At 41.3% G+C, this 13,391-nt stretch overlaps 2 protein-coding genes across 2 annotated transcripts in view; one reads left to right on the top strand and one right to left on the bottom strand.

The window, feature by feature from the left end:
- Positions 1 to 818: 818 nt before the first annotated feature.
- Positions 819 to 7,531, bottom strand: si:dkey-127k13.1 (PWWP domain-containing DNA repair factor 3A). The gene is made up of 14 exons (XM_041044670.1): positions 7,308 to 7,531; positions 6,290 to 6,455; positions 5,832 to 6,142; positions 5,454 to 5,712; positions 5,039 to 5,182; positions 4,855 to 4,925; positions 4,623 to 4,699; positions 4,228 to 4,288; positions 4,054 to 4,129; positions 3,875 to 3,925; positions 3,513 to 3,754; positions 1,998 to 2,210; positions 1,777 to 1,865; positions 819 to 1,676 (listed from the first exon to the last, which is right to left on the bottom strand). The coding sequence occupies exons 2-14, from the start codon at positions 6,294 to 6,296 to the stop codon at positions 1,568 to 1,570; spliced, it is 1,710 nt and encodes a 569-aa protein (XP_040900604.1). The 5' UTR covers positions 6,297 to 6,455; positions 7,308 to 7,531; the 3' UTR covers positions 819 to 1,567.
- A 2,589-nt stretch (positions 7,532 to 10,120) lies between these two features.
- kif26ba (kinesin family member 26Ba) overlaps positions 10,121 to 13,391 on the top strand; it is a 77,201-nt gene continuing 73,930 nt past the window's right edge. Inside the window, exons 1-2 of the mRNA XM_041043486.1 lie at positions 10,121 to 10,180; positions 11,657 to 12,049. Of these exons, the coding sequence (XP_040899420.1) occupies positions 10,121 to 10,180; positions 11,657 to 12,049 (453 nt within the window). The remainder of the gene's footprint in view (positions 10,181 to 11,656; positions 12,050 to 13,391) is intronic.

Here is a 13,391-nt window from a genome sequence, read left to right on the forward strand (position 1 = left end):
TATGCATGAGGGAAAAGTTGTGCAACACCACCAGCACACTGCCAGGACCCAGTGTTGAATTATGACAACAATGGCACAAAAAGACATAAAATAAACAAACAAAATGCATTTCTAGGCCAGCCTGTGGAGCATGTAGTGCACATGTTGATGAAAGGAGTTTTGTTTGTTATCATTCATAAGCTTTGGGGAGTTACCAAAGGAATGAGACTGCAGATACATGCGGCTGAAATGAGTTTCCTCCACAGGGTAGCTGGGCTCACCTTTAGAAATGGATGGTTAGGATCTCTGACATCGTGGGGGAGCTCGGAGTAGTGCCGCTGCTCTGCCGGTGGTTCGGGCTTCTGATTAAGATGCCTCCTGGGCACGTCCTACTGGCAGAACTGGAACATATTCTGTTCACAGCTTTATCCCACCAGTGATTCTTGCAGAAGCTGGGGGTATGAAAAGCCACAAGTTCTTGGAAATGAGAGATTTCTGATGGGATTTTAAGGTCAGAGGGCTATTTTATTCTATTTATATTTAGCTGTTTGCTCTTATAAATTGGCCTTGTCGCTTATATTGGAATATGCTGAACAGGAAACACCTGCAACCCACTTATGCTTTTTTAAATTTTATCTTTGATGTTAGAACATCATCAGTACCTTACTACTCAAAATCAGTGACAACAATGAGATAAGGTGTGTATACAGAGTCTAATCCAGCCACAGTTTTTCTGACACGCTTTGAGATATATGCATTTCATCTAGTGTAGCTCTGAGAGGTAATAGTTCAAAAAGGGTGCCTGTTTTCTCACAAGGATTACTGTATGGTGACTCAGTGTAAGAAGAATGTCTTTCATGAAAAATAACCAGTTCCTTTTTAATAACACTAGGCCTTTTCAGAAATCAGGTGCAACCATGACCTCACAATTGTCATACAATTGCATCACACATCTCATGGGACAAATCCAATACACTGCTTAACAAAGTACAAATACATACATTTTATAGACTGATTTCCTCATCGGAAAAGGTACTGAGTGATTACTAAATATATGTACAGGTTGACAGCACTTCTTTCAATACATCAAAGGGGGACACAATGGTTCATTTTTGTCCTGAGACCCTCTAGTGGCTGTGCTGCTGGATTCATGGATCACCTGGGGTATTATGTTGTGATGATGACTTGTATTGAGAGATCTATTTTTTATTTGGCAGCTGTCCATCCTTCATTGTGTGTACTATTGGACCGGCTTTATTATTATTGATTTTCTTTTTTAATAAAACAAGCACAAAAGTATACACAAACAACAGTTAATGTAAAAAAAAAAAGAAAAAAAGAGCTCTATGAGGAATTTGACAATGTATCAGCAAACAGGAAATAAAGCTAGGTGATTAGAACAGATAAATCATTATTACTGTTCACCTTTGGTTCACATTTTGAACACATTTTTACTTACAAGTACACCGTTACAAAACGCAAAGGAAAGCAGAGTCGGTGTGCTGTGATTTATCATGATTTGCAAGGCACATAGAAATGCATACCTATGAACAAAATATTTGACAAAATACAATCCCCTTTTCAATACTCAGTCTTCTAAACCAATGGGGTCAGAGAACAATGTAATTGCAGTGTTCGGATGCTGCGATTTTTTCCTTATCTCCTGCTCAATCAGGAAGTCAAACTCCTGTCTCTCTCTGAAACAAAGAAAAAAAACAAACAAACAGTCATTGATCATTTTCAGTATTTAGTGTAAAAGAAATGGTTACTTTAAAAGTTTTACCTAATTAAACTTACCTGTTACTTAAACGTCGTCCTTTTAGGTACTTTTCCTCTGCTTTTTTTACTGAGACATTGTCCACCCCAGCTATGGCATAGATGATGGCCTGGACAAAAATACAATAACATTACAACACCTACACTGCATAAACTGTGAACTTCTAACGAGGAAACACGCCACATGCTACTATAAAAGACAAAAATAACACAAAGGAGTGCTGATGAAAGCTTAAGCTCACCTCAGGAAGAAGCACATCAAGGACAAAGGGGACCTGTTCCACCTGAGCCAGACAAGGAGCGATGGCAATGGCTGTCGCATAGAGCTTGCTTAGGTAGCAGTAGACCTGGTCCAACTGCTGGTCATCTTCCAGGTATGTGTTCACCACCCGTCTCCGGTTGGCGCTCAGAAAGGAGCGAAGCCATCTGGACTGCTGCTGCCCACGGATCACAGCCTGTAGGGAGAGTGAAACGGTAAGGGTGGATTTATTCATCCAGGGATGGGTGCTCATCTTGCATGGTCTTCTTTAGTCTGACATACTTGTGTAAGCCTATTAAAATACTAACCACATTTAGTTTTGTGATGTCTGATTGTATCATAACTTTAAAACCTCAAAGTGGATGTCACGAGTGCAAGACAAGTGTCATTGAGAGCAGAGACTCCAATGTCAAATATAAAACAAATTAAGATATGTAGTAAACTAAAACAAATGTATTGCATGTCTGCTCTGTACATCTGGGTGCACCCATGTGCCTTTGCAAAACTGGTTGAGCTCTTGCAAGTAACATATTGGTTGGGAGTCAACAGCAAGTTGTAATTTGACAAAAACTCCTGACTGGATTCAGGTAAACATGCAGGACACTCATTGTGGCCTCCATCACCAGTTCCCTATTCATTCATTTATAGTTTTTAAGGATGGCCTGCTCTGGGTAGAGTCACAGCTGTGCCATTTTTTCCTTTTTTGAAATATTTGAGCTTAATGCAGTCTGTGTAATTTTTAAGTAGCTTTAGAATTTATCAACAATATTTTTTCTACTCTGTCATTTTCTATAACTTTGTTATTGTGGGTTTGGGATGTTTTGGGATCTTTGTTTTCATGATGTAGTTTTTAACAAGGTCATGAACAGACCACCCTCCAGAAACAGTTGTTTTATAGCAGTTTCACCCAAAAATGACAAATCATACCTTGATTTTCATGCAAGTGGTCTCTGCTTATGCTTTTATCATGTGATAGATCTGTACATTTAAATGCTTTCTATTTGTAGTCAATTAAGATCCACATAAAAGTTTTATTTTCTGCTTATCAGTGTCAGAAACGTCAAATAATGTTCCCTGTGATTTAATGTTGTAAAACTAAGAATGAAAAAGCCCAAACAAATCACTAACTGGCCTTGCTGTAAAAGTCACTAGCTAAAAAGCTGAAAAGTGATATATTCCTGTCCAGTCCTAGGTACACACATTAAAATGTGTTTCTTGTTACAGTGGGACAGGTAAGAGACTGATTCCAATGACTCATTCAAATCATTAGCGACAGTTCAACATGTAGAGCTGGTTCATCTTGTCAGATAACATAGAAGTGACTGTTTTTTCACACAACATAAACTAGAATGGCCGAGCCACTGCTAGGCACACCGACCTGTTTCTAAGTGGCAGCATTACCGACATGAACCTGGAGTAAACTGTATTCAGAAAGTGTTTACTTAATCCAACAACTATATTAGCAATACCCCAATACAAGAGACTTTATTAATCATACCAGAAGGTGTCCCTCCACCATGCGCTGCTTGACGATGAAATGCACAAGCTTTTCATTAGCACGGTTGTGGGCGGCATGAGTCCGGTCTGGCAGCAGCCTCTTTGAACCCCTGCTGACCTCCACCTGCTGTTCACTAAAACTGTCCTCTTTATGATCGTCACAGGGCTCCTCCATCATTGTATCACTGGTGATGGTTAGTCTCTCTGAGGCTGCCTGCGGGTACTTCCTCCTCACTGGATAGCCTGGAAAAGTCAAAAACCAACAGTAAAGAGAATTGTCAGGACCAAGGGGGCAGTAGGTGTACTCAAGAAACCTAATATTCTGTGGTGCCATGTCAGTAAATGTCTTTCAGTGAAACTTACTCATGCCGTGAGCAAAGTACTCAATGAAGGAGCCAGAAAATGAGCCACAAGCTATAAAGACAAAACATGGTTAATACGGCTAATAATTCTGTGGTATCAAAACAAGACCGTTTATATAAATGCATACAAATATAAGTGATCTATATGTTTCTATCTGCATGAGAATGGGCAATACTTACCAATCCGTATTCTGTAGTCTGTTATGAGGTCCAAGGACCACTCAATTGCAGCATCATACTTTTCTTTGGCTTTACACTATGACAAAACCAATAGGAGAGACAGATAGTCGGCCACTGTGTCAGGAAAATTTTATTTTCAGAAAATTCAGAGTATAATGTGTGAGGAATTCTTACCACCAGTTCATTAGCTTCTTCACAGTCAAAAGGCTTCAGGGCTTTCAGAGCCACAGAAAACCTTCAAGAACACAATAAACACATTCAACAAAATGTAACTTCCTGATGAAGTGTGCCAGTAATGTTATGTTTTAATTTGCACAGTCAGGTTTAATGACATCATGTCAGATTATAAAGGGATTTTTACAACATCTAGTGCACAGGGAGTCTTCATGACTTTTCATCATTTTAACTCATTCTGAGACACCACAAGATCAAAAAGTGTGATGTGCAGAGACACTCGGTGGCCCGGGGATCCTCAAAAGCTCAAAAGCTATAGTGTAATCATATACACTTTAAAAGTCCAGAGACACTAATCCACAAAGCAGTGCGAGAACATACAGTTTACTTCCTACCCTTTCTTTGTATGAATCATCGGGTCATCAATGAAAATGATGCTGGCTTTTTTCTGCCTACGGTTCACACTTTTTACCTGCAGAGAAAAACAGTATGGATTTTAAACCTTTTAAACCATTAAGGCTTGAAATTCACCAGTTCAAGCTTCTCCAATGTGAGGATTTTGCTGATTCTTTTATAAAAGCATGTGCTTGTGAAAAATCAATGATCCACACAGGTATTTGCGCTTACCAATGCAGGCCAGAATGGATAATTTCTAAATTTGTACCACACAAACGCTCCCTCTGTAATGGCCGGTGGCTCTGAAACACAGGAGTACAAACAACCCAGTTAAGATTTACAGTATATACACATAATGTAGCATATTCACTCCTTGTAGAAGTTATCTGCATTCAGCCACTGCAGTCTCTCTCACTTTTGTCCATCTGCATCGAGAAACTTGGTAGCTCCTCCTCTTCCTCCTCCTCACTTTCCTCATCTTCCTGGAAAGACAAAGATGGCAGCTGTTCCTCATGGTGACTCAGCTCGATTGATAAATCTGAAGACAGCAAAGACTCGTCTTTTTTTGAGGGGTGGAGGGAAAGTAGTAATACAGAATTAGAGTGGATCATTTTACCCACCTGAATTATTTCAGAATGTGAGGTTATGTGTGAGTAGTAGTTACTGGCTTAGAGAAAATAACTCCCCACAGAGCACAATATATTTAAGGCAGATTTTGTGTCACCATTTTATTATACTTTAAAGTGTGAAGGTGATGACATCCTAAAATACACAATTTCTTCAAAGTATTATGTTGACTCTACATGAGACAAACACTAAGAAGACACTACCTTGCTCTGCATCAGGTTTCTTCAGTTCAAATCTTGGTCGAGAGCGTTCAGATGACTGAGAAGAGGTATCCGTCCGTAAATTTCCAATTTGCTGTCTCCTGCCACGCCTGCGCTTTGTTTGTGGACCATTGGTTTTACTGCAGGTCTGCGTTTGCTCCTTCACCACCCTTTTTCTGAGTTGTCTTGGCGGGGAAGCATGACAATTCTTGCATTTGCGCTGATATTTTGATTTGCAGGATGGTGAATCTACCTCTGATGTCTACAACAGAACAGATGTTAAAGGAGTTAAATAATATCACTGAAATTCACTGTGGGATTAAAAATTTGTGGGATCAAAATGCAGAAACAATATTTATCAGTAAAGATATGATCAAATACCTTTAACTGAGTGATGACTTCAGTGTATTCTAGCTCTGCTTGTTTTGCTCCAAAAGGGGGCTCTGAGATACTGGAGTGGTTGTCAGTGGAGGAGCTGCGTACTGGTGTGGAGTGCCGGACTTCTTCTGTTTGTCTTGTTTGCCTCCTGCCCCTCTTTGGAGTACTTGGTAAGGAACATGGTGAGGACTGGCTGACAGTGGCAAAATCCCTGCCATTTGATTCCTCTGTGACTTGAGATGAAGCAGCGTCAGAGGTGACTGTCTTTGCTACAGTCTTCTTAGGTGCTCGTTTTCTTCTTTTCCGAGGTCCACCTGAAAGATCATGCACAGTCACATTTCTACTGTCATTTGCAGTTTCTTCCTATGAGTATGTGTGGTCGTCTTTAGCAGACTACCAAAAGCGTTTCGGTTGCTTACGAAAATCCAGAGTGTGAATAACTAGATTACATGTCGGGTTACCTTTCATTGTTGGTGTAGTCCTCTTGCTGAAAAGATTTCCCTTGAGTTCATTGGATCAGAAGTCCACTGAAATATGTGCCATTTATCAGGGCAGATTTGCTTCACCTGGAGAGGTGACTCTCAAGCGCTGGCGCCAGGGCTGGCCAGCTGGTAAGAGGTTTGACAACTGTGTGGTGGAAAAGAGAAAGGGAACGACAAGAAGATATCGTTCAACATTTAATGTCCTACCTTAGCAGGCCGTACTTTCGCTTTAGCGATGGACCATGTCGACACTGAGATAAATGTCTTCAAAGCGCAGTCATAATTTGCATCTGCTTACGCCAGGTAGATTGAACGTACGGGAAAACCTGTCGCCACGGAAACCAAGCCTCATGCACACACATACAAAGAACAGCTCACTAACTCAATAAGGCTGCTTTGACGTTAGAAAGTCGTTTGCTAGTGGCGAAGATAACATCACGTTGACAACTTTGCTTCCCCTGCTGCAGGAAATTTAATAATTAAGCTCAGTTTTTCAACAGAAGACCTAACGTTAAAGTATTTAGCAATAAACAAAACAAAAAACAACGTCACATATGTGAAAACATTAACGTAAACCACTACAACAGCAAGGTTTTTATTACCCACTGTAACACATCACAACATGAGCTGCGAGCTAACACGGTAGCTTGACAGAAGCAGGACAACTTGACGCTAACAGGCTGCTAGCAAACAAGCTGCAACATGACACCGTGCAATTGACGATAGCACGTCAGTAAACAAAATCCCGACCTGTTGTTTATTGCAAAGACACGCGGTGTGATATAACAAACAAACAAAAAGTTAGGTTTGGACGAATCTCAGTGCAAGTTTTGTGTCAGTTTCATCTGTTCCTCATCGCGACCTGAACCTGGCTCAAACAAACACTAAATCGCCACATGCACGTCTCCAAACTAAGCGGTGAAACCATGAACGTGATAGACAAGTTTTACCAAGAGCAAAACGAAATAAGTCATTTTAAAAAATAAAAGCAACTCACCTTAAAATCTCAAATTCAGCCTACTGTTTGGATAGTTAGCCACCAACTTAGATTCAGTTCAGTAAAGACTTCAGGCACCGCCGTGTCTGCACTGATTCACTGCTAAACAAATCTGTTTATCGCGGACTAAATAAAGACTTCCACACTGCAATAAAGTGTTTAGGTGCTTATTGTATTGTAGCCAATACACTGTACACACAATTCCTGTGAACCAAACCCACCACTACTACTTCGTCGTTGGCCGTTTAAGAGGCGGATACCGCCACCTGCTGTACCGGAGTGCGTAGGTTCATACAGCACTGGTCAGTAATGAATGTTCGGGGCAGGGGTGTCCAAACTGTTCCACAAAGGGCCGCTGTGGCTGCAGGTTTTTGTCCCAACCAATGAAGAGCACACAGTTTGACCAATCAACTGTCTGAAGACTGAGATCAGTTGATTAAATGAGTCAAGTCTGGTGTGCTGCTGCTTGGTTGGAACAAAAACCTGCAGCCACACCGACCCTTTGTGGAACAGTTTGGACACCCCTGGTTTTGGGGGTAACAGCACATAAAATGTATTTGTTTGTGTGCTTAATGTCTATGTGTAGGCCCGTACAAAGTCATAAATCTGTAGAAGCAGTAGGTGTTGCCAATCCTCGGGCATGATGATGGTAATATGTCACACTGTTTATGTTGTAATCCTGTGTTAATGGTGATAATGTGTTATCAGTTGTCAGTAAATATTTCTTTTTCATGCATGCTTCTGTTCTTTCCCACAACAAATTGCCAAAAAGCCTTTATCACAGCAGGCATTTGACTTGTCGTGGAAGGACTTGCACAGGTGTTAATAATAACATTAATAATGACTCTCAAGTGTCCCAGTAAGCCATCACAGTGTGACAGAGAGCCAGCATGCGCAGTACCAGAACCCTGAAACACCTGTGCTTCATGAGGCTATATGTCAAAATGTCTTCTGCGAAAAATACTGGTAAGTGTAAATGTGCAAACGGTTATTCTCTTATTTCTGTAATATAGTTTATATGAGAGAAAAATTCCCTGTGGCCTTTTTATGATTTCACACAACATTCTGCAAAATGTAACCATAAACATTTCTATAAAGATGGAAAATTGAAAAACGGCACCATTACCGTGAAACTGTTTAAATCAGTCCCAACATGCCCTGTATGTAACTTAAACTTAAACTTATTCAGTCAGCTGCTAGGTTCCTGTGTGTCTCCAGCAATAACTTTATGACAACAGCAGGGGGCACTGTGTCATCACTCATATACTGCTCTTTATTTCAGTATGATGGTTCCTAAAAACACTTGAGTGAGTTTATGCAGGGGTGGCAGGGTGCCTCCTCCATTACAAAAACAGTTTAGAAGTTAATGTGTAAAGATTAACTGCTCTTGTGGATCTTAATCTTTTACTCTTAACTTTTCATCCATAAAATTTTTCTTTGACTTTGCACTCCTGAATTCAGAATAGAAAAAGTTCCCTGAGCTACAGTCAGGATTTTATATTTATATTATGTTTATATTCTTAGGTCATGATAAACCAATGCAGCCATCCTGGACACCAAAGATGAAATCTCTAAAATGCTCTAAAATGTTATATTTGTGTGTGTGTGTATCCACCCCCTTCATTCATTCAGTTTACTGAGTTTAATTTAGTGAAATTTTCTACAGATGTGTTTTCATGTAAGTCTAAATGCAGTTTTTAAGACGTTTTCACACTGCCAGTAATCAAATTACGGTAAGGAAATCTGTGTAATTTGACCATTTGTGTAAAAGAGATTAAACTAAAATATATCCCATCTAGAAATACTGGAATCAGTCTAAAATAACCCCATGAGTTAGATTATTTTACCTGTGCAGTGCAAGACCTCAGTGTCCTCAAAGCTACAGCCATGGAAGTGTCCCTTAAATTACAATAGGCCTACACAGGTGCCTCAGGTTTTGGCTGTAAGTATAACATATAATCCTAATAACGACATATCCCTATCTAAAATGTACCGTTTCCTCACTTCAAACAGGCAGCAGTCCACCTGCCACTCAGCTGGAACCTCTGGATGTGTATTGGCCTGTGGTCGATGAGGGGCTGGGAGGCCCCGCCTTCATCCAGATGTGCGTCTCTCTCCTGTCTCAGTCCACTGCTGGCTTCAGCAGAGTGCGGAGCCTCGGGAAGTCAACAGGAGGGTACGGATAGTAACACTTTAACTATAAACGGACTCCTTTTAGATGTGGTCTGCGCCAGCCAGATTTTACACGAGCTAATGAGTCTTGACTTTGTCGGTAGCCCATGAGACCTGAACCGTGCACCGGAATTCGCAGCGCTTTTTTTTTTTTTTTTTTTTTTTACCTGTCCAACCTCAGACGCAGACCTGATGGAGAGAGGCAGGGCTGAGTGCGATGCCAGCCCGGAGCGCTGTTGAGCAGAGACCCCCATTCAGCGCAGAGCAGACTCTGCTGACAGGGAGCGGTCTGCTTTCACGCACGACCTGCGTGAATCCCCAGTCCGCTTTTTACAAGTGATCCGAGGGCTCTCTCTTGAAGAAGCAACCTATGGAAAAAGAGAAGAAAACCATATAGGATTTTTTTTTTTGCTTGTTTGTTTGTTGGCGACCGAATGGGGATGTAACCGGTTTCCACATGCACTTGGAAGTGGCGTGAGGTTGCCTCCAGATTGAGAAGAGCAAACTGCAGGGGCGTGTAGTTAATTGAAATCGATCCGGTGGTCTCTCTTTGAATGTGACGCAGCAGCGGAGGTTCTTTCTCCTCTCCTCTCCACTCCACTCCTCACCTCTCCTCCTCCCCCCCATCTCTCACCTCCAACATGACTTCACTGTCGGGGACCAAGGAGAGGTCTGTGAGCAGCCGGAATAGAAAATATGGGGTAGGTTATTCATCCCAGTAGCCGAGGGATGGACACACCTCTTGTTACCTATAATCCTGGTAAACATAAGAAAAAAAAAAACTTATCATCCATTCAGTGCTGCATGCGCTTTATCTCACAAAACCCACCCATTTAAGCGGGAAAACTGTAGTTCCAGGCTGACATAAATATGAGTCTGACACGTTAGATTTGTGTTCATGCTGTTGATTGATTGCTTTGTGAAGATCCCATTTTGCACATTACTGCGCTCGGTGTCACAACAGTGGCTTGCGTTTACACTGACAGAGCTTCTACATCTCTTAATTATCACTAATGGCTAACTAACTGAGGACCAAGCTGCTAAATTAGGTAGCCTAACTCACACCTGTGTCACTGCTCATGCCCACAGCCTTATTAGTGTTAACTGATAACACAGGGTTGGCTCACATGATACCAACCTCTTCACTTGGGGATGATTGAGCATTCCCACCTATCAGCCTACCCAATTCTGCCTTATTATAGCCCTTGTGAGGGATTACAGCAGCTATAGTACCCAACCTCTCTAGCCATCACCACATCAATGGGTCTCTCCTCTCTGACTGGATTTACCCAGCCGCAAAAGATCTAATTTTCAACTCCTTGCGGCTCATTTGATGTTCTCATGTGGCTGTCTGAGTAGGGAAAAATAACACAGGTCTACACACGGAATCTGACTTGATCCTATTTAGTTATTAGATGCATCCAATATGTTGACTGCCTCGATCTGGGCTGTAGCACCATCACAGTGAATGCTCAAGATTGTTTCCTGTTTGTGGGTTTTTAACTGAATGACCATGATTTAATTACCCAAATGGTTGTTTTCACTCCTTGCCTACCCACTGACTGCCCATTGCTGGTGTGTATTATTGGCACAAGATGACTGTCTAATGTACATTTAGCCTGCAAGTTTCTACATGAATTCATATTCACCATTTATCAGCTGTTGGCATATAAGCTAAGAATGGACATGCAAGCTGTGAGTCAGGTTGATATTTTTCTAAGAGAATGATTTGTTTTTGATTCTCTGTCATGAATTTCAGATATATGCGTAACAGACCCACAAACACTGGATGATTTCTTAAATTCAACAAAGTAGGGAGCCTTCTGAATATAGATGGAGTGGATATATTGGACGCACATGGCTTATAGTCCATAGTTAAGTTTAAATAGCTTGACTGATAATTTGCATGGTACAGGTCATGTTCCCTCACCCCGTCATGATTTTATTCTCATCCCGGTGCAACCTGTTGTGTGGCCACGCTCGTATAGCTTTCTTCATGGCAAACTTTTGACTTGTACAAATAACATTAATATTGGCACCGTTCCATTATTTGCCGCAGTAAGCTATATCAGTGAGCCAGTATGCACAATAGCAGGGCACTGGAATTGCAAAACCTATGGAGGATGCAGACATTATTAATAATTTTTAATTCACTCTTTTTAAAACATTTCTCACAGATGCCTGACACTTCACCGACCAAATCTGCCTCCTTTTTCCCCGACACATGGTACCGAAAGGCCTACGAGGAACCCACCCGGTCCAGCACACACCCCACCCCGGAGGGTGCTGGCTCCATGCCAAGCTCCACAGGCACTCCATCCCCAGGCTCAGGAATCTCTTCTCCAGGGTCCTTCTCTGGCTCACCGGGGACCATCTCTCCGGGGATTGGAACAGGATCGCCTGGTTCTCTTGGTGGCTCCCCAGGTTTCGGTACTGGATCACCAGCCTCAGGCAGTGGAAGTTCCCCTGGCAGTGAAAGAGGGATATGGTGTGAGAACTGCAATGCCAGGCTGACAGAGCTGAAAAGACAAGCGCTGAAACTGCTCATCCCTGGACCTTACTCCAGCAAGGTAAAAACATGATTGCTCTACTTTCCTTTCTGTCTTACGGTGTGTATGAATCATCTTGCATGTGTTTTTCTACTACCTGCTCTGTTACCCAGTGGTAGGTTGGTTATGCTCAGTAGCATAGCCTCTAAAAATAACTTGTTCCGTCATTAATTGTGGCATTCGGACATAACATTAATTAACATGGTTGCTCATGAAAGACTGGGCCTCTAATCATTCCCTTACTTACTGCGGTGTTGTGTTGTCAGAGTTATTGTTCTCATAAATCATAAGGAAGCTGTAATTTGTCTATTCCTCATTTGACCAGCTGTTGAAAAGAGCAGAGACCAAATGGCCTTTGGGATTCTGGATAATTATTGTATCTGAAGCTGTTAATCAATTACTGACAGAGTGCCAAAAAACAAAATGACAAACACAGATAAGAGTATTATGATTTTTGTCTTGGAGTTTCCCATTTCACCTGATTGATCATATCACCAGAATCGATGAGTACACTTCATTCTATATTGCTTTTCCCCTTTTGAGGGAATTAACATGATGGATGACTGAGAGATATTAACCACTTAGAGCAGATACTCATTCATAAGGATTGCTGCCTTTTTCTAATTTCCTTTGACAGGTGATTTCTTTTTTTCTCTGGTTAGTCCATATAATCAATTTTAATTCCATTAGTACAGCGATTCTCAGCCGGCAGATCGTGAGGTCCAAAGTGGTGCAAGTTGATTTATGATAGACAATCAAATCATGTATGAGTTTATCATATATGAATCTTATTTCTCTTTTTCTTATTCCTACACTAAGTAGTTTTCTTATAGTTTCCATGGAAGGCATAAAAAACATACTGAGAGCAAGGCTTTTGATTATGCATAATTTTTAAACATGTTGCCTCTGGGTTCGATGTTCTTTTGCTGCACTTGACTGGATTTTAGTCATGAATACAGTGAGGTCACACATCAGGCTTTGAGTTAATGATAACAAATAAGCAATTATTATGCTCCAGGGGGTTAATAAAGTGCAGCCAGCGAGAGAAAGAGAGAGCCAGATGAAAGACTACAGTGGGACAGAGACTTACTGTAGAGAGACAGAGGTGGAGACAGTGGGTTCTTATTAACGCCAGAACATGACAGTCAGTTGGAAATGGTTAGGAACAGTGGGGGTTAATGGGAACTGTCAGTGGGCAGACCACTAATTAAAACGTTATTTGTGAAGTTGTGTTTAGTTCAGGCTGATTAAAGCGTCCCCACTGTAGTTAACTTTATTGCACTGTAGAATAAGCACACACACGGTATTGTAATTGGTGTGGTTAGCATATGTCTTTGTGGAAAATGTATCTTCATATATGGTA

This window comes from Toxotes jaculatrix, chromosome 1 (assembly GCF_017976425.1).
Source record: "Toxotes jaculatrix isolate fToxJac2 chromosome 1, fToxJac2.pri, whole genome shotgun sequence".
NCBI lineage: Eukaryota > Metazoa > Chordata > Actinopteri > Toxotidae > Toxotes > Toxotes jaculatrix.